At 42.5% G+C, this 27,992-nt stretch overlaps 1 protein-coding gene across 1 annotated transcript; it reads left to right on the top strand.

Annotated features, from left to right (window-relative positions):
- The first annotated feature begins 14 nt into the window (after positions 1 to 14).
- On the top strand, positions 15 to 26,539 carry kcns3b (potassium voltage-gated channel, delayed-rectifier, subfamily S, member 3b). The gene is made up of 3 exons (XM_033991030.2): positions 15 to 160; positions 20,812 to 21,171; positions 25,395 to 26,539. Exons 2-3 carry the CDS (start codon positions 20,816 to 20,818, stop codon positions 26,533 to 26,535), a joined length of 1,497 nt encoding a protein of 498 aa, XP_033846921.1. The 5' UTR covers positions 15 to 160; positions 20,812 to 20,815; the 3' UTR covers positions 26,536 to 26,539.
- Positions 26,540 to 27,992: the final 1,453 nt, after the last annotated feature.

The following is a 27,992-nucleotide window of genomic DNA, read 5'->3' as shown; positions in this document are numbered from 1 at the left end:
CCGGCTCTGTCCCGGCTCTGTCCCGGCTCTCACCGCCTGTCCCGTGAGGAAGCGCTCGGAGCAGCGGTGCGCACTCTCTCCGCTACCACTTTACCGCCCGACAACATGTGAAAGTACAATAACTACTTCTAATTCCATGGAAAAACGCCTTCTTTTCCAGGTATTCTTTAAATCTTACTCGAGCTGTACTTCGCGCTGACTTTGCGTTCTCGGAGTGCCATTTTACATAGAATTTGTTTAACGTTAAACGGCGCGTAATATGTGCGTAATTTGGCTCCATACTTGTTGATGTTGTTTGGCGTGGTTGTGGGACAAACCCGGTCTCGCTCCGTCTCCTGGCTCGTTTCCTGTGAGCGGTGTATCGATTTTTCTTTTCCCTTCGGAGAATTCTCTAATGCGGTGTGCAAACAGCGGCAGTAGCGCCAGAGGCGGGTGGTGAACGCTCGTACATGGGTCCATTTGTCAGAGTGGCTGCAGTGGGTCTATTAGAACTAAAGAATTTCAACGGAAAGTGTTAAGTTTGTGGAGTCACTTTGAAAACTTTGGCTCTGCACCACTGAAGTTCTCAAACTGCGGTGCAGGACCGCAGTTTTTTTTGTGATATCGACTTTTATGAGCTTATAGCCATAGTAGAATGCTGTTCCCTCCTCAAAAACAGACCTGGAGTTGTTTTCATTCACACATGTTTGAGTAATATTTTATTATTAGTCTGTCTATATCTGCAAAGCTCAAAATGCTCTGTTCCACCTTATGATGTTGTGACGTGGTAGTTTTCAAGTTAACAGCTCCTTTTACCTCTAGTTCAATAGAGATTGGCAATTCCAGGGCTAAAATGATCCTAATGATTCTAGTAAAGGTATATCTACAAAATAGAACTCCAGGTCTGTTTGTGATGAGGAAACTACATTAGAACAGAGATCAGAAAAAAGGGCAGTACAGGCTTTTAAACCTAAAAGGACTCTCTGGCTCCATCCGCGCTGAAGGCCAAATCAGATTTTTTTTTTACCCATATATGACCTCTATCTGATTTTTTCATGTCAGTGTGAACAGCTCAATTTAGATTGTTTAAGTCTGATCCAGGCCTTATTCATGTGTCATAAATCCGTATCTGATATCCGATATGACTGCAGTCTGGATTGGTATTGGTGCGACTCACACGTCATGAAAGGATGACATTAAAATAGTGTTGTGGTGTGGTGGAGTTGGGGAAAAGCGATCACGTACGTAGACACATGTTCTCTTGCTCATCCTGAAGTCCCATATTCCACATCAGTGCTCCACGGCTCCGACTCCTCATCCATACGCTCCTCCAAATGGGGATGGCAGAAAGGGCCTCACAGACTGGCATAACGGTAATGCCCTCTTCCATCTTGCTATGTTTCATGAAATCACTCAGTTAAGGAAATGTTGGCTCCAGTTGCTCAAATAACTTGAAATAGCCACAAATGTGCCAGGACTGAGACGACTTGGCCATGTTTACTTAGACAAACACAACACGCTGCATGTTCTCTTGTGTTGTGTTCGGCTGTGTTCTGTTGTATTTTCTTCTGTTGTGTCGTGTTGTGTTCTGTTGTGTCCTGCTGTGTCATGTCGTGTTCTGTTGTGTTCTGTCGTGTTCTGTTCTGTCGTGTTCTGTTCTGTTGTGTAGTGCTCTGTTGTGTAGTGTTCTATTGTATTGCGCTCTGTTGTATTGCGCTCTGTTGTGTTTCTCTCTGTTGTGTTGTGTTCTGTTGTGTTCCATTGTGTTCTGTTTCTGTCAGTGTTCTGGTTTAGTGTGGATTTAGTCCTGATTTAGTCCTGGTTGAGTCTGGTTTTGTCCTGGTGTAGTGTGGATTTAGTCCTGATTTTATCCTGGTTGAGTCTGGTTTTGTCCTGGTGTAGTGTGGATTTAGTCCTGATTTTGTCCTGGTTGAGTCTAGTTTTGTCCTGGTGTAGTGTGGATTTAGTCCTGGTTGAGTCTGGTTTTGTCCTGGTGTAGTGTGGATTTAGTCCTGATTTTATCCTGGTTGAGTCTGGTTTTGTCCTGGTGTAGTGTGGATTTAGTCCTGATTTTGTCCTGGTTGAGTCTGGTTTTGTCCTGGTGTAGTGTGGATTTATTCCTGGTTTTGTCCTGGTTGAGTCTGGTTTTGTCCTGGTGTAGTGTGGATTTAGTCCTTATTTTGTCCTGGTTTAGTCTGGTTTTGTCCTGGTGTAGTGTGGATTTAGTCCTGATTTTGTCCTGGTTGAGTCTGGTTTAGTCCTGTTGTAGTGTGGATTTAGTCTTGATTTTGTCCTGGTTTAGTCTGGTTTTGTCCTGGTGTAGTGTGGATTTAGTCCTGATTTTGTCCTGGTTTAGTCTAGTTTTGTCCTGTTGTAGTGTGGATTTAGTCCTGATTTTGCCCTGGTTTAGTCTGGTTTTGTCCTGGTGTAGTGTGGATTTAGACCTGATTTTGTCCTGGTTGAGTCTGGTTTAGTCCTGATTTTGTCCTGGTTTAGTCTGGTTTAGTCCTGTTGTAGTGTGGATTTAGTCCTGATTTTGTCCTGGTTTAGTCTGGTTTAGTCCTGTTGTAGTGTGGATTTAGTCCTGAATTTGTCCTGGTTGAGTCTGGTTTTGTCCTGGTGTAGTGTGGATTTAGTCCTGATTTTGTCCTGGTTGAGTCTGGTTTTGTCCTGGTGTAGTGTGGATTTAGTCCTGATTTTGTCCTGGTTGAGTCTGGTTTTGTCCTGGTGTAGTGTGGATTTAGTCCTGATTTTGTCCTGGTTGAGTCTGGTTTTGTCCTGGTGTAGTGTGGATTTAGTCCTGATTTTGTCCTGGTTGAGTCTGGTTTTGTCCTGGTGTACTGTGGATTTAGTCCTGATTTTGTCCTGGTTGAGTGTGGTTTTGTCCTGGTGTAGTGTGGATTTAGTCCTGATTTTGTCCTGGTTGAGTGTGGTTTTGTCCTGGTGTAGTGTGGATTTAGTCCTGATTTTGTCCTGGTGTAGTGTGGATTTAGTCCTGATTTTGTCCTGGTTGAGTTTGGTTTTGTCCTGGTGTACTGTGGATTTAGTCCTGATTTTGTCCTGGTTGAGTCTGGTTTTGTCCTGGTGTAGTGTGGATTTAGTCCTGATTTTGTCCTGGTTAAGTCTGGTTTAGTCCTGATTTTGTCCTGGTTGAGTCTGGTTTTGTCCTGGTGTAGTGTGGATTTATTCCTGGTTTTGTCCTGGTTGAGTCTGGTTTTGTCCTGGTGTAGTGTGGATTTAGTCCTTATTTTGTCCTGGTTTAGTCTGGTTTTGTCCTGGTGTAGTGTGGATTTAGTCCTGATTTTGTCCTGGTTGAGTCTGGTTTAGTCCTGTTGTAGTGTGGATTTAGTCTTGATTTTGTCCTGGTTTAGTCTGGTTTTGTCCTGGTGTAGTGTGGATTTAGTCCTGATTTTGTCCTGGTTTAGTCTAGTTTTGTCCTGTTGTAGTGTGGATTTAGTCCTGATTTTGCCCTGGTTTAGTCTGGTTTTGTCCTGGTGTAGTGTGGATTTAGACCTGATTTTGTCCTGGTTGAGTCTGGTTTAGTCCTGATTTTGTCCTGGTTTAGTCTGGTTTAGTCCTGTTGTAGTGTGGATTTAGTCCTGATTTTGTCCTGGTTTAGTCTGGTTTAGTCCTGTTGTAGTGTGGATTTAGTCCTGAATTTGTCCTGGTTGAGTCTGGTTTTGTCCTGGTGTAGTGTGGATTTAGTCCTGATTTTGTCCTGGTTGAGTCTGGTTTTGTCCTGGTGTAGTGTGGATTTAGTCCTGATTTTGTCCTGGTTGAGTCTGGTTTTGTCCTGGTGTAGTGTGGATTTAGTCCTGATTTTGTCCTGGTTGAGTCTGGTTTTGTCCTGGTGTAGTGTGGATTTAGTCCTGATTTTGTCCTGGTTGAGTCTGGTTTAGTCCTGATTTTGTCCTGGTTGAGTCTGGTTTTGTCCTGGTGTACTGTGGATTTAGTCCTGATTTTGTCCTGGTTGAGTGTGGTTTTGTCCTGGTGTAGTGTGGATTTAGTCCTGATTTTGTCCTGGTTGAGTGTGGTTTTGTCCTGGTGTAGTGTGGATTTAGTCCTGATTTTGTCCTGGTGTAGTGTGGATTTAGTCCTGATTTTGTCCTGGTTGAGTTTGGTTTTGTCCTGGTGTACTGTGGATTTAGTCCTGATTTTGTCCTGGTTGAGTCTGGTTTTGTCCTGGTGTAGTGTGGATTTAGTCCTGATTTTGTCCTGGTTGAGTCTGGTTTAGTCCTGATTTAGTCCTGGTTGAGTCTGGTTTTGTCCTGTTGTAGTGTGGATTTAGTCCTGATTTTGTCCTGGTTGAGTTTGGTTTTGTCCTGGTGTAGTGTGGATTTAGTCCTGATTTTGTTCTGGTTGAGTCTGGTTTAGTCCTGATTTTGTCCTGGTTGAGTCTGGTTTTGTCCTGGTGTACTGTGGATTTAGTCCTGATTTTGTCCTGGTTGAGTCTGGTTTTGTCCTGGTGTAGTGTGGATTTAGTCCTGATTTTGTCCTGGTGTAGTGTGGATTTAGTCCTGATTTAGTCCTGGTTGAGTTTGGTTTTGTCCTGGTGTACTGTGGATTTAGTCCTGATTTTGTCCTGGTTGAGTCTGGTTTTGTTCTGGTGTAGTGTGGATTTAGTCCTGATTTTGTCCTGGTTGAGTCTGGTTTACTCCTGATTTTGTCCTGGTTGAGTCTGGTTTTGTCCTGGTGTAGTGTGGATTTAGTCCTGATTTTGTCCTGGTTGAGTCTGGTTTAGTCCTGATTTTGTCCTGGTTGAGTCTGGTTTTGTCCTGGTGTAGTGTGGATTTAGTCCTGATTTTGTCCTGGTTGAGTTTGGTTTTGTCCTGGTGTAGTGTGGATTTAGTCCTGATTTTGTCCTGGTTGACTCTGGTTTTGTCCTGGTGTAGTGTGGATTTAGTCCTGATTTTGTCCTGGTTGAGTCTGGTTTTGTCCTGGTGTAGTGTGGATTTAGTCCTGATTTTGTCCTGGTTGAGTCTGGTTTTGTCCTGGTGTAGTGTGGATTTAGTCCTGATTTTGGCCTGGTTTAGTCTGGTTTTGTCCTGGTGTAGTGTGGATTTAGTCCTGGTTTTGTCCTGGTGTAGTGTGGATTTAGTCCTGATTTAGTCCTGGTTGAGTCTGGTTTTGTCCTGGTGTAGTGTGGATTTAGTCCTGATTTTGTCCTGGTTGAGTCTGGTTTTGTCCTGGTGTAGTGTGGATTTAGTCCTGATTTTGTCCTGGTTGAGTCTGGTTTAGTCCTGATTTTGTCCTGGTTGAGTCTGGTTTTGTCCTGGTGTACTGTGGATTTAGTCCTGATTTTGTCCTGGTTGAGTCTGGTTTTGTCCTGGTGTAGTGTGGATTTAGTCCTGATTTTGTCCTGGTTTAGTCTGGTTTAGTCCTGGTGTAGTGTGGATTTAGTCCTGATTTTGTCCTGGTTTAGTCTGGTTTTGTCCTGGTGTAGTGTGGATTTAGTCCTGGTTTTGTCCTGGTGTAGTGTGGATTTAGTCCTGATTTAGTCCTGGTTGAGTCTGGTTTTGTCCTGGTTTAGTGTGGATTTAGTCCTGATTTTGTCCTGGTTGAGTCTGGTTTTGTCCTGGTGCAGTGTGGATTTAGTCCTGATTTTGTCCTGGTTGAGTCTGGTTTTGTCCTGGTGTAGTGTGGATTTAGTCCTGATTTTGTCCTGGTTGAGTCTGGTTTAGTCCTGATTTTGTCCTGGTTGAGTCTGGTTTTGTCCTGGTGTACTGTGGATTTAGTCCTGATTTAGTCCTGGTTGAGTCTGGTTTTGTCCTGGTGTAGTGTGGATTTAGTCCTGATTTTGTCCTGGTTGAGTTTGGTTTTGTCCTGGTATTCTGTGGATTTAGTCCTGATTTTGTCCTGGTTGAGTCTGGTTTTGTCCTGGTGTAGTGTGGATTTAGTCCTGATTTTGTCCTGGTTGAGTCTGGTTTAGTCCTGATTTTGTCGTGGTTGAGTCTGGTTTTGTCCTGGTGTAGTGTGGATTTAGTCCTGATTTTGTCCTGGTTGAGTTTGGTTTTGTCCTGGTGTAGTGTGGATTTAGTCCTGATTTTGTCCTGGTTGAGTCTGGTTTTGTCCTGGTGTACTGTGGATTTAGTCCTGATTTTGTCCTGGTTGAGTCTGGTTTTGTCCTGGTGTAGTGTGGATTTAGTCCTGATTTTGTCCTGGTTGAGTTTGGTTTTGTCCTGGTGTAGTGTGGATTTAGTCCTGATTTTGTCCTGGTTGAGTCTGGTTTTGTCCTGGTGTGGTGTGGATTTAGTCCTGATTTTGTCCTGGTTGAGTCTGGTTTTGTCCTGGTGTAGTGTGGATTTAGTCCTGATTTTGTCCTGGTTGAGTCTGGTTTTGTCCTGGTGTAGTGTGGATTTAGTCCTGATTTTGTCCTGGTGTAGTGTGGATTTAGTCCTGATTTTGTCCTGGTTGAGTTTGGTTTTGTCCTGGTGTACTGTGGATTTAGTCCTGATTTTGTCCTGGTTGAGTCTGGTTTTGTCCTGGTGTAGTGTGGATTTAGTCCTGATTTTGTCCTGGTTGAGTCTGGTTTTGTCCTGGTGTACTGTGGATTTAGTCCTGATTTTGTCCTGGTTGAGTCTGGTTTTGTCCTGGTGTAGTGTGGATTTAGTCCTGATTTTGCCCTGGTTTAGTCTGGTTTTGTCCTGGTGTAGTGTGGATTTAGTCCTGATTTAGTCCTGGTTGAGTCTGGTTTAGTCCTGATTTTGTCCTGGTTGAGTCTGGTTTTGTCCTGGTGTACTGTGGATTTAGTCCTGATTTTGTCCTGGTTGAGTCTGGTTTTGTCCTGGTGTAGTGTGGATTTAGTCTTGATTTTGTCCTGGTGTAGTGTGGATTTAGTCCTGATTTTGTCCTGGTTGAGTTTGGTTTTGTCCTGGTGTACTGTGGATTTAGTCCTGATTTTGTCCTGGTTGAGTCTGGATTTGTCCTGGTGTAGTGTGGATTTTGTCCTGATTTTGTCCTGGTTGAGTCTGGTTTAGTCCTGATTTTGTCCTGGTTGAGTCTGGTTTTGTCCTGGTGTAGTGTGGATTTAGTCCTGATTTTGTCCTGGTTGAGTTTGGTTTTGTCCTGGTGTAGTGTGGATTTAGTCCTGATTTTGTCCTGGTTGAGTCTGGTTTTGTCCTGGTGTAGTGTGGATTTATTCGTGGTTTTGTCCTGCTTTAGTTCATGTTTAGACCTTTAGTTGAATGTAATATCCAGCCTGGTGTAAAATGACTGGATTTCAGATCATGATCATGGGTTTGAGTTTTTATTTTTAATTAATTATGTGATGTAAACCACTGATAATTTAAGTTGCAATTAGAAAATCTATTTTGAAAGTCAAATTTCCCAGTGGGGCGATTGTAGCTCAGTTGGTAGAGTTGGTTGGCGGTCCAAATCCCGCTCTCAACCTAAAAATGTCAATGGTAGAGCGCTCAGATCCACTGACCCACAGATTGGCGGCGCGATTCCAGCTCCCACAGATGATTACTGTTGTTTGTGTCCCTGGGCAAGACTTAATTTATTGAAAGAAGTTAGACAAATCTTGAGTCTAGTTCCATGAGTAAATACATCAAAATGATTATATGTTGAAGTATTATACAAAACTTCTCCCATGTTATAACAATGCACCCTCATCAAAAATATGCCTGAAGAGGTTTTAGATATCATCCAGGCATCTAGCAATCTCTCCCAGGACTTATTTGAATCCTCTTTATGGTTAGTAGTACAATTCTGTCCAAGGCTCCGCCCACACGCCTATGTCACCCATAATCCCACATGATAATTCTCCATAAATATACAAAATATGACAGAAAACTGTACACAACTTCACAAACCTGATGTGATGTGCAATAGTTTCATTAGTGGGACACACGCTCATTGTGTTGTGATAGTGCTCTGAAGAGGGAGGCACTTTGCACAGAAAGCAAAAGGAGGTGGAACTCAGAACATCAAAAACAAAAGTGAAAACTATAAAACATGTTAATACGTTGTTTTGGGTGGACATAACATATTTAGATCACCATGTTTCCTTTTATGGTTTTGAAAATGCTATGTGTTAGCATCTAATACCCCATAGAAGTCAAATACCCCCTCCTTAATACCCCATAGAAGTCCAATACCCCCTCTTTAATACCCATAGAAGTCAAGTACCCCCTCTTTAATACCACATAGAAGTCAAATACCCCCTCCTTAATACCCCATAGAAGTCCAATACCCCCTCTTTAATACCACATAGAAGTCAAATACCCCCTCCTTAATACCCCATAGAAGTCCAATACCCCCTCTTTAATACCCATAGAAGTCAAATACCCCCTCTTTAATACCACATAGAAGTCAAATACCCCCTCTTTAATACCACATAGAAGTCAAATACCCCCTCTTTAATACCACATAGAAGTCAAATACCCCCTCTTTAATACCACAGAAGTCAAATACCCCTCTTTATACCACATAGAAGTCAAATACCCCTCTTTATACCACATAGAAGTCAAATACCCCCTCTTTAATACCACATAGAAGTCAAATACCCCCTCTTTAATACCACATAGAAGTCAAATACCCCCTCTTTAATACCACATAGAAGTCAAATACCCCCTATTTAATACCACAGAAGTCAAATACCCCCTCTTTAATACCACATAGAAGTCAAATACCCCTCTTTAATACCACATAGAAGTCAAATACCCCCTCTTTAATACCACAGAAGTCAAATACCCCTCTTTAATACCACATAGAAGTCAAATACCCCCTCTTTAATACCACATAGAAGTCAAATACCCCTCTTTAATACCACATAGAAGTCAAATACCCCTTCTTTAATACCACATAGAAGTCAAATACCCCCTCTTTAATACCACATAGAAGTCAAATACCCCCTCTTTAATACCACAGAAGTCAAATACCCCCTCTTTAATACCACAGAAGTCAAATACCCCCTCTTTAATACCACATAGAAGTCAAATACCCCATCTTTAATACCACATAGAAGTCAAATACCCCATCTTTAATACCACATAGAAGTCAAATACCCCTCTTTAATACCACATAGAAGTCAAATACCCCCTCTTTAATACCACAGAAGTCAAATACCCCCTCTTTAATACCACAGAAGTCAAATACCCCCTCTTTAATACCACATAGAAGTCAAATACCCCCTCTTTAATACCACATAGAAGTCAAATACCCCTCTTTAATACCACATAGAAGTCAAATACCCCCTCTTTAATACCACAGAAGTCAAATACCCCCTCTTTAATACCACAGAAGTCAAATACCCCCTCTTTAATACCACATAGAAGTCAAATACCCCCTCTTTAATACCACAGAAGTCAAATACCCCCTCTTTAATACCACATAGAAGTCAAATACCCCCTCTTTAATACCACATAGAAGTCAAATACCCCCTCTTTAATACCACAGAAGTCAAATACCCCCTCTTTAATACCACATAGAAGTCAAACATCCCTCCTCAAACTGGAGCGGAGGACTGTTCACATAAATGTCTTAGTATTAGTGTATAATGGTACATGCTTCTCCTCACACAGCAGCGTTAAAACACATTTATGTGAAATCTGAGCTCTCATTTCTACCACAGACTGACATACAAGAGTGGAAAGATGTGCCTAAGCCTGTCACAATAACCAAATTTCAAGTCCAATATATCACTGCAGTAAATGTAGACAATAAAACATCATACTGAAACTCATTTATGCTACTGACATAAAAACCCACGAGGAGATAAAAAACACAACAAACAATTCTAAATCTACAATAGTGTTACAAAAGTCATGAGCTGCAAGAAATAAACAGCAGAATGAAACACTTCAGTTGTGAGTTTGCATGTGTAACGAGTCATTGAAGTTATTTATTCAACCTTTTACAGCTTAAAGGTATAGATGTGCATCCACATACTCTTACCTGTGTGCTGCTGTCATCCCATTGTAGGTCTACTCCAGGATTTCTTCACGTTAGAGTCATGGAGTCAACAGTTATATGCGTACTTATACCTACGTCCTCCCTTCACAAAACTGTGCCCAGTCCTTAAAGTGGGGGTATTATGCAGAATTTTTTTTTTTTTTTTTTTTTTTTTTTTTTTTTTTTTTTTTTTTTTAGATTTCTACCATGTCATAACATTGTTCCCATTTAAAACATGCCTGAAGAAGTTTTAGATGTCATCCATGCATGTTGAATAAGTAATTTATTGATCTCTCCTAGGCCCTGTTGAAACCCTCCTTAGGGTTAGCCAGTAGTGGAAGAAGTACTCGATTTTGTTACTTACACAGGTATCAGAGCAAAAAATGTACTCCAGTAAAAGTAAAAGTATCACATGAAAAAATCTGCTTAAGTGAAAGTATTAAAAGAGTTAAAAGTTAAAAGTATTTCACACAGATTTTCAGATCTAATAAAGCTTCAAATGTGGTGATTTTGATAAAGATTTCAACTGAATTTTGTTCAACAGAAACAACTGAATCTATGTTTTTTCTACCTGTTTTTATTTGTGCTTTTTTTTTTTGTTCAAATTATGAATGTGTTAAAAATAAACCCTCATCCTTTTCAGCAGGTCTCATGCAGGAGGGATTCCACAAAGACACAGTCCCATTAATTAAATTGGACAGACCCCCCTTATTATTAGTGCTACCAGGCCATGACACCCCCCACCCTCAAAAATGGCATCCTCCTTGGGACCAAAACACCACTGGATAACCCAGACACCAAATATTTACACAATCTGGGGGCTGATGTGCTTGGCTAATGAAACTCACGGTGGACTAAAGACATGTCCTACCCATCCACTGGTCAACCAAAAAAGGAGCGTGGCAAAAGCTCTTAAAACTACAGTGGTCCCTTGTTTTTCGCAGGAGTAGTTAGCTTTATTTTTTACAATTATTATATATGTATTTAAGGCTGTAAAACCCCTCACCACACACTTTATACACTTTTCTCAGACAGGCATTAACATTTTCAAAGTTCAAATCTTCGTATATTATATCCCTCTTCCTCGATTATCGCTTTAAATTTGTTTTTCACATGCCTCTGCACCAGCGCTACACGCAGAAGCCCCTCTCCGTGCAGAGAAACATTTTTAAGTTTGAAGTGTTTCTTGAGCAGAACGTTTCATTTACATTGTAGGTTTTGTTGGGGAGAAAACTTGCAAACATACAGCACATTCTGTACTGTACAGGAGACATGGCACAGAGGACACTAATTAACAATGGTCTACAGTCCCTTAGCCAATCAGGACGCAGAACACAATGCACGTTCATACACTGTAAAAAGAAAAAAAAATCACGAAACGGGTGAAAAGGTGAAATTCAATATAGTCAGAGACAGCTTTATTTCGTATCTATGCATCTTATTCAGACTCTCACAAGACTACACCTGGACGGGAGTTTATACAAAAAAAATACTGAAGTGCTGTATTTATATGCTCTCTGTGCTAAGCCCCTTCAGAGCACTATCACAACATAATCCGCTGCCCCCCACTAATGAAACTACTGCACATCACATCAGGTTTGTCAAGTTGCTGTACAGTTTTGTATCATGTTTTTGTATATTTATGGGGAATTGTTGTGTGGGAGCATGGGTGATGTAGGCTTGTGGACAAAGCACAGGACAGAATCTTACAGCTAAATGTAAAGAGGGTTCAAAGAGGGCCCTGGGAGATCGTTAAAGCACTCAGACATGCATGGATGACGTCTAAAACCCCTTCAGGCATGTTTTTGATGAGGGAACAATGTCATAACATGGTAGAGCTCACAACATGTCCTCTCCATTCTACTGTTGTCCTATATATCAAATATAAATAAAGAATTAGTCGACTAATTATGGGATGAGACACATTTTCAAGATACAAGGTTATAGGTCCATGAGAAGGAGACAAGACAAGATTTCGGCATAATGTATAATAGATAAATTGTGGAATTTAGTTGACAATTTTTACCTCACTGTTTTTTTATTTATTAGACCTAAATTCAGGGACTAATTGCTTTCAAAAATCAAGTAGTATACAAGAATGCCATTGACGATATTGAATAATAGAACTTGAGCTCTAATTTTGACGAAAGACCCCGAGAAATGATAATGAAAGACGACTCATTAGAATCACCGTAATAAAACATGCCCGATCATTAAAAAAAATAATATTATGGTCCCGCCTTAAACCTTACAGGAAGTCGGCCATATTGGATCAAACCCGTGACTAGCAAAAGTACACATTATCTTATTTAGGACATCTTCCCCAACAGTTAGTGAACCCAACCCATGAGCCATTAAAGATTCTCAATTAGATCTTTGAAATTTTGAATTTTTTTATTTTTTTTTTCACAAACTTTTAAGTATGAATGTACCCAATAGTTGCGATTTCATTACCTTTTTTCTGTTGCACATTTTGAAGATTTGCATTAGTAACAGGAGGTGGAAACTCATAAATATCCAATCTAGAACCCTTACTTCACATAAAAGTTTATTGGCTCACTTCTAGAGGATTTGGATTTAAGCCCATAACAATTAAAGCACATTTTGGAAGACGGAAACACATTTAGCCGTGTAAACTCATATAGTAAATATAAAACCCATGTGACTGAGGGACTATCAGACTACATACCTGCACTGCACCAAAGTGAAGTGGAGTAGGTATTGGACAAAGTTAAAATAATCCCATCATGCTGCTGTTTCACGTGTTGTTGAGAAGAAAAGAACAGCTAAACATTGTTGCACCACACAATGGTTTAAGTTCAGGCTAAAAACCATTTTTTCCCCCAACTAATAACATGCCCAGAGACACAAGCACTGTTTAATCTTCATTATAAAGTAACTCAAAGTTTATGCTTGTCCAGCATTAACAGTGTAGTGGGACTTCAGCGGTAATTCTTTATCAACTTCAGTGCAGTACTTTGGCAAACACAGAGACAGCAGCCTTTTGCTTGGAGTAAAACATATCTACAGCATTATATTACAGTTTAAAGAGCCGAGAGCTTGAAAGAACCTAATTTGTACATAACACAAATGTCTGCAGTAAATGAGTAGAAATAACAAAGAAAGTGCATCTATCAAAGCCAAACCAATCAGCCACAGTATGTAATCCATGTACCTGTAACTTTAGTAAAAAATTGACTAAAATAAAAGTGTGGGTTTGGTTACGTTTATTGCACTGCATCCTTACTGTGAGTGGGCTTGCATTTCCACAAACCTGATTCTTATTTGGCCTGCGGCAGGGCCTCTGCTTGCTCCTTTCCATGGGAATGTTGCCTATAATCTTCAACAGTATGGTATAAAGCCTATCTCTTTGAACGGTCTGGCCCCAGATTACATCTCGGACCTCATCAAAATTTACACCCCGGTGCGCGCTCTGAAGTCTGAGGGCCAGCTCCAGCTCGTGGTCCCTAAGACCAGACTTAAAACCAGAGGGGACAGGGCCTTTTCTGTGGTTGGACCTAAACTGTGGAACGCCCTGCCCCCCACGTTCAAACAGCTCCCACTGTAGAGTGTTTTAAGTCTCGTCTTAAGACCCACTTTTATTCTCTGGCTTTTAACACCGCGTGAGTTGTGTGGTCCTCTGTGTTTTTTAAAATTTATTTTTATGTGTTTTATTGATTTTATTTTTTATGTCACTTTGTCTCTGTGCAGCACTTTGGAAACAATTTGTTTATGAAATGTGCTATATAAATAAAGTGGATTGGATTGGATCTCCATAGAGATTTCTGTTTGTGCTTTTGTATTCCTCTGCACAAACCAATTTAACATTTCTTTAAGCTTTTCTGAGTTTACAAATGGCCTGTGCATGGCCCGGGGAAATAACTAAAGGTTGTGTTTTTGGAATTTATGCAGAAAATCCAATAAGATTCTGTCACTATGTCAGCTGTAAATGTCACTGGGGCCAAGCGTGTAAAGTGCCAGGCACTGGGGCTAGGCGTGTAGAGGGCTAGGGGTGTAGAGGAGAACAACAGATCATGAGTCTTCACTGGAGAAGAGGTCCATGAATGAGGTAGAGTTGTCATGATACTAACATTCCAAACTCGATTTCCATACACATTACAAAGTATTAGACCGATTCTGATACTGATACCACAATGATAAAAATCACTCTTTCTTTAGACAATAGAATGTGATTTTCACCATTAAATGTTAAGGACTTCCTTTTATGTTACCATGCGCCTGTTCTGTGAACAGGGCCCTAGCCTTTAGGGGGCCCTAAGCTGAATTTGCCCTCGCCACTCTAGTGCCACATACTGATATTTGACAGCATTAAGACATCATCACAATCACATAAAAAGACTGCAAATTCTAGAGGCTCACAACAGCAATAACCACAAGTATAGCAGTATAAAAACCTGTAAGAAAGGGGGGTCTGTCAAAGAAATTTTTTAATTCTGGAAATTTTTGTCTTGGTTTCTGGTGCATTTTAATGTGGTTCCAGTAGACTAAAGTGGGTATATATTTATCGATTCTTTTTGTGACTTAAAGAAGCCAAATGATGTACTTAAGCAATGGCACACTTACTTCAAAATTATATCACTCAGGAAGTACAAAGTAGTGACCTAAGTTAAGAGTTGCATAAGAGAAACAGCCTGGACATAACCTCAGTCTTACAATCAGACTGAACATTAAATAAGAGAGGATTTTAGGATCACATTTTTATGTTTATTGTCAGGTTTTGGATGCTGTGATTTCACATAAATGTATATATTAATGAGTAGGGATGCAGAGATACCAATACCAGTATCGGGTGCCAGTACTCGTACTCGTCAATGGGCTGCTGATACCAAGAGCCGATACCACTGTAACTGCACCGCCTCTTGTTTGATGCTCACAGCTCATCTGTCCACAGAGCAGTAAGCTCTGATCTGAGCACAGAGCAGAGATGGCCATAAACATGCACATTGTTCTGCACATTAAGCGCAGCTGTAATCACATGTGACTGTCACATGAAATTTACAAATATTAAGACTCTAAAGGTTTTTATAGTTCACAGAGGACATCACCGCAGTGCTTGTGTTTACGATAGTGCCGCTGCCGATTATTTGCTTGCTTGTTACTTATTATAATTGACAAAAAATGTACCAACTGAACAGAGCCAAATGGTTCAGACCTTTATAAGAGGTACAGCATATGTGTGAAAGTGTGGCCCTGGTAAAAGAAACAACACTCACTGTTATGCTAACAGTGCCTCATTAACAGGTAGCGAATTAGCAGTTCTGCTAAGAGGAAGTGGTAAATATTAAAGCCAGATGCTAACTACAATGATTTCAGTAGATATGATAAGAATGATAAGATGAAAAAGTATGCTATATAAAATTCTTCCACTTTCGTCCACTTATCCGGGGCCGGGTCGCGGGGACAGCAGTCTAAGCAGGGACTCCCAGACTTCCCTCATCCTGGACACATCCTCCAGCTCCTCTGGTAGGACCCCAAGGCATTCCCCAGCCGAGAGACATAGTCCCTCCAGCGTGTCCTGGATCTTCCCCGGGGCTCCTCTCAGTGGGACATGCCCAGAACACCTCCCTAGGGAGGTGTTCTGGGCAGATGCCTGAGCCACCTCAACTGGTTCCTCTCGACGTGTAGGAGCAGCGGCTCTACTCTGAGCTCCCCCCATGTGACCGAGCTCCTCACCCTATCCTTAAGGGTGCGCCCGGCCACCCTACGGAGGAAACCCATTTCAGCCGCTTGTATCCGCGACTTTGTCCTTTCGGTCATTACCCAGAGCTCATGACCATAGGTGAGGGTAGGAACGTAGATTGACCGGTAAATCGAGAGCTTTGCCTTTGGGCTCAGCTCCTTCTTCACCACAACGGACCGATACAGCGACCGCATCACTGCAGATGCTGCACCGATCCGCCTGTCAATCTCACGCTCCATCCTTCCCTCACTTGTGAACAAGACCCCAAGATACTTGAACTCCTCCACTTGGGGCAGAGACTCCCCACCCACCCGGAGAGAGCAAACCACCTTTTTCCGGTCGAGAACCATGGCCTCGAATTTGGAGGAGCTGATTCTCATCCTAGCCGCTTCACACTCGGCTGCAAACCGCCCCAGTGCTGCAGGTCTTGGCTCGATGAAGCCATCAGGACAACATCATCTGCAAACAGCAGAGATGAAATCCTGTGGTTTCCAAACCAAACCCCCTCCGGCCCCTGGCTGCACCTAGAAATTCTGTTCATAAATATAGTAAACAGAACCGGTGACAAAGGGCAGCCCTGGCAGAGTCCAACATGCACCGGGAACAGGTCTGACTTACTGCCGGCAATGCGAACACAGTTCCTGCTCTGGTCATACAGGGACCATACAGCCCTTAGCAAAGAGCCCCGTACCCCATGCTCCCAGAGCACCCCCTAAATGACACCATGAGGAACACGGTCGAATGCTTTCTCCAGATCCACAAAACACATGTGGACTGGTTGGGCAAACTCCCATGAACCCTCAAGGACCCAATGGAGAGCTGGTCCAGTGTTCCGTAACCAGGACGAAAACCACACTGCTCTCCTCCCAAATCTCATTCTCATGCGATTTAAATGAACTGAACTTTTAGTTTGTAAAACACCCATTCAAATGTCTCTCTGCCGCTTCAGCACACCCACAGCGCACCTCAAGGGGAGGAGCCCTTCACACCGGTGTAAACATGAAGCTGTCCACACCACTGCTCGACTCAAAAAAAAAATGTAGGCAGCCCATGTCTAGCTACTGGAAATAAAATGTATCTAATTGTTTAAGAGGGATATGTAGACGGGTAAAAACAACCGAGTGACATTTAGTTTTCAGAAAAAAAACAAAAAACTTTCAAATCATTATTTTTAATATAAATGTAAGGGCTCTTGGGGGCCCTCTGGTGGCCTCAGGGTCCTAAGTGGCTGTTTAGTCTGCTTATAGGCTGGGCTGCCCTGCCTGTGAATGTGACTTTTTTAGTATTGTCCATCCATCCATTTTTTCCCCACTTATCCGGAGTGGTCGCAGGGGCAATAGTCCAAGCAGGGACTCCTAGACTTCCTTCACTCCAGACACATCCTCCAGCTCCTCCGGTGGGACCCCAAGGTGTTCCCAGGCCAGCCAAGAGACATAGTCCCTCCATCGTGTCCTGGGTCTTCCCTGGAGTCCCTCTCAGTGGGACATACCCAGAATGTCTTGGACACCTCCCCAGGGAGGTGTCCAGGAGACATCCTGAACAGATGCCCGAGCGTGTAGGAGCAGCTCCTGTGACTGAGCTTCTGTCACGATCCCTGTCTGTCCTGCCTTATTTGTTTATCCTTTCCCCTCCCTCACGTGTCTGAGCCTGGAGCTGGGTGGAAATCCTGGCTCCTCCCATGCGCACCTGGAAGCAATCACAATCAGCTGCACCTGCAGTGGATAAGGGGAGCCAGGACCCAACACTGGGCGCCAGATCGTCCACGTGTTCACGTGAATATACCTTCCTTGGCTCAGTTCATGTTTTTCCCTGCTTTTTACCTTGCTTACCGGATACCTTTTGCTCCTCACCTGATCCCGCTCCTTGGACCAGCTCAGGTCTCCTGTCTTTGACTCTGCTTCCCTGTACCGCTACTGTTCTCCCCGTCTCTGACTCAGCTACTCACGCTTTCCCTTGGACCACGGCCAACTCCTCGCTCCGGACACACCATCTGATCTACCGTCATTTGCCTTTTTACATTTTTGTAAATAAACACTGTTAAAACTTCCCAGAGTTCTGTCTTTTTGGTCCCTCGTGCCTACCATTACGACAGCTTCTCACCCTATCTCTAAGGGAGTATTCCTTCCACCGTCAAACGACATCCCCAGTCGAGCTCATCAGCTCTCTGCCTGCACTGCACAGTTTTGGTGAAGCACTGCTTCCTCCTCCTGAGGCGTCGGATGGTTTGTCAGAATTTCTTTGAGGCCGTCCAATAGTCCTCCTCCATTGCCTCTCCAAACTCCTCCCAACACAGAGTTTTTGCCACCACCACAGCACAAGTTGCGGCACGCCCCCGTTATTCCTGTTTTTTATTCCCATGTATTTGAGCAAAATGTGTCTTTCCCCTACAAGCAGCTTTTTAATTATAAACGATCTTATTGTTTGATAAGAAGGACGTGCACTTTTAGCATGCTAGTTTTTGATGGCAGAACCACAAGAGTATTAATAATTCACATTTTTCACAATATTTTTGAGTTTTAGAAACACTACTTAAATGAATGTAGATGGACACTTTTAAAGGCCCTGTACCACGTTTTCTTCAATGTATATATTGTATAAGCAATTCATGCACAACCAGTGCATGAATTGTGATTAAATCTGTCTGCTTCTTCTGAAAGTTCACACTTCACTGCGACTGGGTAAATGCACCTGTCACTCACTCCAAGCATGACTGAGGCTGACTTATTAGGAGGAGTGGGTGGGCATGTTTGTGTTTGAGCATAGAGCTACAGAAAAGCACTACATTAAAGCGTCTTTGCAGATTGGCACAGGGCCACACACTTCTCCATACTGTCATCCCTTTAACACTAACTCCACATCATCTCCACTGTTTCTGGTCGGGCTGCAACAGAAATCGTTATTTGAGTGGTCACATTTAGTAAATTACAAAGACTGCGGTTATTTACTGCAAAGAACAAAACCTCTGATCGTATTGTCTAAAAAATCCCCTGCAAACTAGCTGAGACCTACAAACATACACACCTACAAATGTACATGCTTACAAACATACAGCCTTACAAACATATAGCCCTACAAACATACAGCCCTACAAGCATACACACCTACAAATATACAGCCCTATAAACATACACACCTACAAATATACAGCCCTATAAACATACACACCTACAAAAATACACACCTACAATCATACAAACCTACAAACATACAGTCCTACACTCACACACCTACAATCACACAAACCTACAAACATACAGTCCTACACCCATACACACCTACAAACATACATGCCTGCAAACATACAGCCCTACAAACATACACAACTACAACCATACACACCTACACCATACAGCCCTACAAACATACAGCCCTACAACCATACACCCCTACAAACATACACACCCACAAACATACACACCTACAAACATACAGCCTTACAAACATACACTCCTACACCATATAGCCCTACAAACATACACACCTACAGGCATACACACCTACAAGCATACACGCCTACAAGCACACACACCTACAAAAATACAGACCTACAAGCATACACACGTACAAACATACACACCTACACCATATAGCCCTACAAACATACACACCTACAGGCATACACACCTACAAGCACACACACCTACAAAAATACAGACCTACAAGCATACACACGTACAAACATACAGTCCTACACACATACACATCTACAAACATACACACCTACAAGCATACAGCCCTACAAACATACACACCTACAAACATACAGCTCTAGAAACATACACACCTACAAACATACAGCCCTACAAATATACATACCTACAAACATACAGACCTGCAAACATACAGCCCTACAAATATATATACCTACAAACATACACACCTACAAACATACAGCCCTACAAACATACACACTTACAAACATACAGCCCTACAAACATACACACCTACACCATACAGACCTACAAGCCTACACAACTACAAACATACAGTCCTACACTCATACACACATAAAAACATACATGCCTACAAACATACACACCTACAAACATACATGCTTACAAACATACAGCCCTACAAACATACAGTCCTACAAGCATACAGACCTACACACATACAGCCCTACAAACATACAACCCTACAAGCATACAGACCTACAAGCATACAGACCTACAAACATACAGACCTACAAACATACATCCCTACAAACATACAGCCCTACAAACGTACAGCCCTACACACATACACACCTACAAACATACACACCTACAAACATACATACGATTCTTGTATTATTTTACTAGTCCATATATCAGTCCTATTATGCAAAATCAACTTTATGGAGTTTTCAACCATGTTCTAACATTGCTCCCTAATCAAAACATGTCTGACAATGTTTTCGATGTCATGCATGCATGCTTGAGTCATTTTGTGCTCTCTGCTGAACCCTCCTTATGGTTATTAGCGAGCGCACACCTCTAGTACAAGGCTTCCACAAGCCTATGTCACCCATTCTCCCGCGTGGCCATTTCTCATAAAAGTACAAGAGTAGGATGCAAAACAATACAACCCAATTGTTTTGTGAGGTTCTGTTGTGTTGGGTTATTTAGTGCAGAGAGCAAAGGGAAGGGTCAGAGTCAAAAACAAAGCTGAAACATATTAAACATGTTAATATGTGTTTTCATGAATATAGCATTTTCGAAATTTTAAGAGGTAACAGGGTGATCTAAATATGTTATTTTTTTTGTTTGTTGCGCTTGTGTGAGCTCTGTAGGTATAATCTTGTAACGGTGGGTGTAGCGGACCAAAGATGTGCAGGACTTGGGACAGGTTTACAGTGTTTTATTTACAGGTAGTGAAAGTTCAGTCTTAATAGTTCATGTAACACACACAGGGAGCAGGGAGCGGGAGGCGAACCAGACAGGAGTGGTGCCGAGCAGGGACGAGAAACCAGGAGGAAGAAAAATCCTGCGCTCTGAAAGTCAATTTTCCAGAATAGATCTGCTTTAACAATTCAAACCTCGTACAAGAGTACTGCACCTCTTTAAAGGGCCCATATTATGCTATTCTCTGATCTCTGTTCTAATGTTTTTTCCTCATCACAAACATACCTGGAGTTGTGTTCAGTTTCACATGTTTTAACACACAAACCCTGCATATTTAGGCTGAGTTCTTCTCTCAATCAGAAAAGTCACAATTAGATATTTTGTCCGTAGTGCTAATTGGTCTGTCTCTCATAGGACCATGGGGTTTGGGCAGATCCTCCCGCACTCTGCCTCTGAGGGCCAGGTGCGTCTGAATGTGGGGGGAGTCCGTCACCGCGTGGACCCCCAGACACTGCTGCGCTTCCCCCACACTCGGCTGGGCCGTCTGGTGCTGTGTCGGAGCGAGACGGCCATCTTGGAACTGTGTGATGACTACAGCCCTCTGGAGAAAGAGTATTACTTCGATCGGAACCCGCGAGTCTTCCTGTGTGTGCTCAACTTCTACAACACGGGCCAGATCCACACGCTGGAGGAGCTGTGTGTCTTCTCCTTCAGCCAGGAAATCGAGTACTGGGGCATCCACGAGCTGCACCTCAGCCCCTGCTGCAGCAACTGGTACTACTACTATTACTACTGCTACTGCTGCTGCTACTACTATTTCTACTACTACTACTACTACTACTACTACTACTACTACTACTACTACTACTACTACTACTACTACTACTACTACTACTACTACTACTACTACTACTACTACTACTACTACTACTAATAATAATAATAATTGATCAATCAATCAATCAAATCAAACTTTATTTGTATAGCACTTTACAACAGAAAAACTGAACCAAAGTGCTTTTCATTACAAATCAATAATGAAAAATAATAATACTCCCTCTACTTCTGCTACTACTACAAATCTACAACAACTAGTACTTCTATTACTACTCCCACTCCTGTTATTACTGAATTAATGCATACTTTTATGTATGTGTCATGGCCTCAGGTGTCCAGCCCGTATGAGGTTATGACACTTCATCAATATTAAGAAAGATGTCCATCATTAAAAATACATAACACAAAATGAGTAAATCACATCCTCTGAGGCATAGAGTCTTTAGTCTCAATGTCCAGGCCCTCACCAGAAAACATTTCATTTCCAATGACCCAATACAACATTTGGCCCTCAGACAGCTAAAACAAATCAGGGTTCTTTTGTTCAATAATGTCACAACAATAATCTCTCTGTACAAATTACTACTGCTTCTATTACTCCTTCTACTACTGCTACTACTACAACTCCTAATACTACTACAACTCCTAATACTACTACAACTCCTAATACTACTACTACTACTACTACTACTACTACTACTACTACTACTACTACTACTGCTACTACTGCTGCTACCTGTACTACTATGTGATTCTGATTAGAGGCACATGAGCAATGTTATCTATTACTGGAATTTCCGGATTATAAATCGAAAATGTTTTCATAGTTTGTTGGGGGGTGCAACTTGTACTCAGCTGCGACTTATATGTGAAATTATTACAATTTAAAATTTCACATCTTTGTTATTGTCACAGTGACAATTGCGCAAGGGCACTCTAGGCTTGTGTATCAGTACCACAGCCACGCGAAAGTGGCTCTTCATCTACCGTAAATTTCGGACTACAGAGCGCACCTGAATATAAGCTGCACCAGCTAAATTTGAAGAGGAAATCAATTTTGTACATATATAAGCCGCACCTGAATATAAGCCGCAGGTTTTCATATTGTAACATGAGATATTTACACAGAAAGACGGTGCACCGACACGCTTTTTTTAAAACTGTGCCTGAAAATTGGCACCAACACGACAACAACACGGGATGAACACATCTGCAGGTTTAGAAAATAAAACTGCACCAACACGGAAAATCTGCTTTTATTTCCTCTGAAAACTTTTGTCATCTTTTTACATTGACCAAGTTGGATTCATTGATGCCGAGCTCACTTGCAGTGGCTCTATTTCAGGGGTCGGCAACCCGCGGCTCCGGAGCCGTATGTGCCTCTTTCAGCCTCATACTGCGGTTCTGCGTGGCTGAAGTGTATTTTATTTGTGTTAGCTCTTTTTTGTTGTAGTTTAAATTGGAAGATTATTATGATCTTAAAATAAAATTATATTTTCTTATTTTTCGTTGCTCAAAATAAGCGTCACACTCGCGGAACAATGTTCAAAACAAACACCGCTCACGTCTCACGTCTCACAGACACAGACACAGCTCACAGTCCTGCGTAAAGAGCCCTGATTTTCAGACGCTGTGCACAGGGGTCAGGAGCAACTTTGGCCCGTCCCTAATGACACACTAATAAGCTCGTCCGTAGATGTATCATGAAAATCCTGCTGGAAATCGCCACAGAAATCTATTTGATGTAGTAGCAAGTATATTATCTGCTCTTGTCTCCGCGATGACGTATCACGTATAACACATCAGACACGTCGCCCAAAAGTAGAGCCACAAGCGAGTGAAAATGAGCCAAAACAAAAGTCTTTGGAGAGCTTTTAACAAAGGGGAAAAGGACAACTGAGGAGCCAGAAGAGGAGACTACGACCTCCAAGAAAAAGAAAGATCAATTTAACAGACAATGCCTACTTAAAGTCTGGGTTTGTCGCTACAGGTGACTCTCACGCACAGAGTCCGCTCTGCGTAACATACGGGAAAAGCAAATGAGGCAATGAAACCTTCAAAACTGCTTTGGCACATGGAGAATAAGCACCTGGGATTAAACGATACGCTTTTAGAGTTTTTTTGTTGTTGTTTTTTTTAAAGAAACTGCGGAGCAGAGTAGACATAATCACATAATCAGCTCACACTGATGCAGCGATTTGGTGAGTTGTATTTTTTTAATGCACTTAAGTTGTTTTTGCCATATTTATCTGCCACGTGTAGAAGGCTTGTCCATGAAAATAAAATCTACATTATTCCGTTATATTATTATTTTACACAGTGTTATCTTCATTTTAGATGTCAAAAAGTATTTGCGGCTCCCAGTGTTTTATTTTACGTGGAAAGTGGCTCCAAATGGCTCGCCAGGACAGAGCAGAGCTGGTGATGTTGATGGAGGTCTTGAGGCGAGAGAGGAGGATGGTGTGACTGATGGTGTCAAAGGTGGCAGTGAGATCCAAGAGAATGAGGGTGGAGAGTTGGCCTGAGTCGGAGGAGAGGAAAAGATCGTTTGTTACCTTGAGTAGTGCTGTTTCTGTGCTCTGCTTTTGACGGAAACCTAACTGAAATGGTTCATACAGATTGTTGGAGTTTTTTGTTTAGCTTTGACTTATTTTATTATTTTTAATAATTTTAGATTTGCCAGTGTTTCCTCTGAGGAGCCCTCTGCACCGGGAGCTGTGTTTGGCTGTGGCTCCTGGGCCCTGGCTCCTGGGCCCTGGCTCCTGGGCCCTGGAGGTTTGGTCTTGACCTCATCTCTTCTCTGGGCCCTGGGCTGGTGTCCTGTGGCTGCAGGTGACCCTGCTCCTGGTGCAGATGGTTCCTCTGGTGGTTCTCTCTCATCTGGTTCATCTTTATCCAGCCTATTGCACTTAAACATATTTTAATGAAACCAAAGGTATTTTAACATGTGTTGGGGTGGGGGGTGGGAGTGTGCGTTGGGGTGGGGGGTTGTCTGGTCATGTTTATTGATGTGTTGGGGTTGGGTTGTTTGGCTGTGGGGTGGTTGGGTGGGTTTGGTGGGTGGGACTGTTTTTAATGCACTGTAAAGCACTTTGTGTTACATTTTCTGTATGAAAAGCACTTTATAAATAAAGTTTGTTGTTGTTATACATATAGATAGCAGTATATCTCATATCTAAAAGTTCCTTGAAAATCAAACCCCACAGTCTTCAGAAACGTGAGCACAGAATAAAGCAATGGCATTGTATTGTATTGTATGAGAGTCAATAGGAGCCAGGCTTGGTGGAGCCGGACACGCATCTCTGCTTAATCCAGTGTTGACGCTTGTTCAGAGCAAATTTGCATATGGATGATTTGTGGTTTTCATGACCCGTCTGTGATCCCACTTAAGATTTGCCTGGCTCTCTAGTCCTTCCAGTAGAGTCTGGGACCAGATCAGACAAACATGCAATTTTAGGATGGCGCAATCACAGCCTCCTGTTTGTAGAATGTGTCTCTCCATATAGAAGACTTCGTTCACCTGATATATTTTTTAGGCCTTCGCTCGCTGATTCTGGAGAAAATCCTTATATTTTATGTATTGAATGGCCTATGTATTTCTCTGATTGGTTACTCAGTGTCAATAACTCTCTGAAACAGGTCTGCTTTAACAATCAATACCTCGTAGAAGTGTAATGGCCCCTCTTAAAGTGCCCACATTATGGTATTTTCTGATCTATGTTATAATGTTTCCTCGTCACAGTCATACCTGGAGCTGTGTTTTTTTTAATTCACACATGTTTAACACACAAACCCTGCATATTAAATTTTTCTCTCAAACATAAATCTGTTCCAGCTCGTGATGTCATTTGGTAATACAGGAAGTACTCCACTATGTTTTTAAGCTCCATACAACTTCACTAGAATCATTTGGATAATTTCGGCCCTGGAATTGCCTATCTGTACTGAACTAAAGGTGAAAGGAGCTGTTGAGTTGAACTTGAAAACTCTCTGAAATCATCTTGAGAGAATCAGCTGGCGGGCTCTCCATCAGTCACATGTGCTTGAGTACATGTTGTTGTCAACTTTTCAAAATTATCATCACAGAACAAGAATTTTACAGTTTGAATAATTTATGTAATAATCAGGTTTGCTATTGTGCCTCCTCTCCTTTTCCACAGGTACCATGAAAGGAAGGAGTATGTGGAGGAGCGAGACTGGGACAACCGCAGTGACGACCAGGCACAGCCCAGCTTCGATTCTTCCATGGAGGAGCTCTCTGCGCTGGACAAGGATCTGGCCAAGTTCAAGGGTGCCTGGTGTGGGGAGGTGCGGAGCTACGTGTGGCTGAGGCTGGAAGACCCTGCCCACTCTTGTGCCTCCAAAATCATTGCCGTGGCCTCCCTCAGCGTTGTGCTAACCTCCATCATAGCCATGTGCGTACACAGCATGCCTGAGTTCCAACAGCATGACGACAACGACAAACTCATCGAAGATCCCGTTTTGGCCATTTTGGAGGAGATCTGCATCGCCTGCTTCTCTGCCGAGTTCATCATACGCCTGATTGTTGCTCCGTCTCGCCGCAAGTTTTTGGGGAACCCTCTAAACATTATCGACGTCGCCTCTATTTTGCCCTTCTATGCCACACTCGCCCTGGAAACTGCTGACGAAGACGCGGAGGAGAACGAGGACATCGAAAATGTTGGCAAGGTGGTTCAAGTTCTGCGACTGATGCGAGTGCTTCGTATCCTCAAACTGGCACGACATTCCATCGGACTGCGAGCCCTCGGAGCCACCATCCGTCATAGCTACCATGAGGTTGGCCTGCTCCTGCTCTTCCTCTCCGTGGGGATCTCCATATTCTCTGCGCTCATTTACTTTGCCGAAAAAGAGGATCAGGACGCGGACTTGGGGACCATTCCTTCAGGTTGGTGGTGGGCTACCATCACCATGACGACTGTAGGCTATGGCGACACCTGCCCGGTGACACTGCCTGGGAAAATAGTAGCGACTTTGTGCATCATTTGCGGGCTGCTGGTGGTAGCCTTACCGATTACCATTATATTCAACAAGTTTTCAAAGTACTATCAGAGGAACAAAGCCATGGAAGGTCAGTGTATTGAGAAGCCAGAAAGGAAGGATCCAGAACTTCCATATTATAGCATCCGAGACCTTTTCACAGAGAATTTGTACCCGTTCTTAGGAGGACTGGCCTACAGAGACAGTGTGAGCTCCAGAGGGGAGGACACTGACGCCTCCAGCCTTCAGGACATGGAGATGTACGAGAATGATGGCTGTGAGAAAGTGCCCAAATCAACATGAAGCCATCCACAAAATCTAGACTCATGTACACTGATAGGTGTGGAACCCACGAGAGCTGGGTACTGTTTAAAGGTGGTACCATACCAAATATATATGTTTGGTTACTGTGGATATTTGAACTGAAAATTGGTACCAAAAGTAGGCTGATTGCCATTAGATATGGAATTCCAACAATAGGATTCTGTTCAAAGTTGACATTTTAAATGCATCCACAAAAATTGACAAAAATACTGAACTGAAAAATTAATACAACAATGGCATTTCAGAACAAATTTACAGTCTTTGTGAGTTGCTAATGGCTTCCTTTCAAATTGCAATTTTGATACTTTCAGCCCTACCAAAATAACACATTTTCTCTACTGTCGAGTGGGTCCGGGGAGAGCGTTATAGGTACTGAAAATGTGGGTATAAAGTACTGGTATCTAAAAGAGCTTGAAAAGTACAGACCCTCCTCTCCCTCACTCTTAACCACACTGTATCAGTAAGCGTCTATTTTGGTTCCCTGGCATTTGTTTCCAATGCACTACGCTCCAGGATGACGGTTCACTGTTACGTTATGATGACTAATGTGACAGCAAACAAATTATCAATAAAAGGAGGCGTTGCCAACAGTGAAATGTACTGGGGTGGAGATAAGATTGAGTGTTGACATTTCTGAACTTTCTGAACAGCTACAATTTCTGCACTTTTTTATAAAATGTTGGATCTTGTAAATACTGAAAAAATCTAAACTAATTTTATCTTTGATTTCAATTGCATATATAGCCATGAATGGCCATCTTATTTTGACAAGCTTCAAGGCCAGTATTAAAGATGCACAATGTAACTTTTCAGTATGAAAACATTATTTCAAGATATTTTCATTTTTCAAATAATCCTCCTGTGGTTCTTATTTCTAGCTTCCTCTTGGATAATAGATAAAAAAAATATGGAAACTAATTTGAAATAATTTCAAATCCAAACCTCGATTTCTTTACTTGACCAAGTCCCACCCTGCCCCTCAGTGCACCTACCCTGCAACCTAACCTCCTCCTCAGTGCATCCAGGTCACACCTCCTGACCCAGCCTGCCCCTCAGTGTAACTGCCCCTCAGTGTACCTAGGTCATTCCTCCTAACCCAGACTGTCCCTCTTACCCTGACCCAGCCCACTCCACAGTGTTCCCACATCACTCCTCATAACCCAGCTTGCCCCTCAGTGTTCTCAGGTCACTCCTCCTGACCAAGCTTGTCCCTCAGTGTTCCCAGGTCACTCCTTCTAACCCAGCCTGCCCCACAGTGTTCCCAGGCCCCACCTCCTGACCTATCTCGTGCTTTACCTGTGACCCAGCCTGTACCCCACCTCCTGATGCAGCCTATGGCTCAGCAGACCCAGACCCCGCTCTGCCCCTCTCTGCCCTGCTACGTCTTCCCTCTGAACCACCACAGAGAGACTCACTGTTGTCACAGTGAGTCTCTC

This window comes from Periophthalmus magnuspinnatus, chromosome 24 (genome assembly GCF_009829125.3).
Source record: "Periophthalmus magnuspinnatus isolate fPerMag1 chromosome 24, fPerMag1.2.pri, whole genome shotgun sequence".
Classification (NCBI taxonomy): domain Eukaryota; kingdom Metazoa; phylum Chordata; class Actinopteri; order Gobiiformes; family Gobiidae; genus Periophthalmus; species Periophthalmus magnuspinnatus.
The sequence above is the reverse complement of the archived record's forward strand: the minus strand, read 5'-3'. Positions and strand labels throughout refer to the sequence as shown.

Bases quoted from the DNA above. Each gene is read 5' to 3' on its own strand.
- kcns3b (XM_033991030.2), top strand. From the start codon at position 20,816: ATGGGGTTTGGGCAGATCCTCCCGCACTCTGCCTCTGAGGGCCAGGTG. The intron at 21,172-25,394 runs GTACTACTACTA...CCTTTTCCACAG, and splicing joins AGCCCCTGCTGCAGCAACTG to GTACCATGAAAGGAAGGAGT.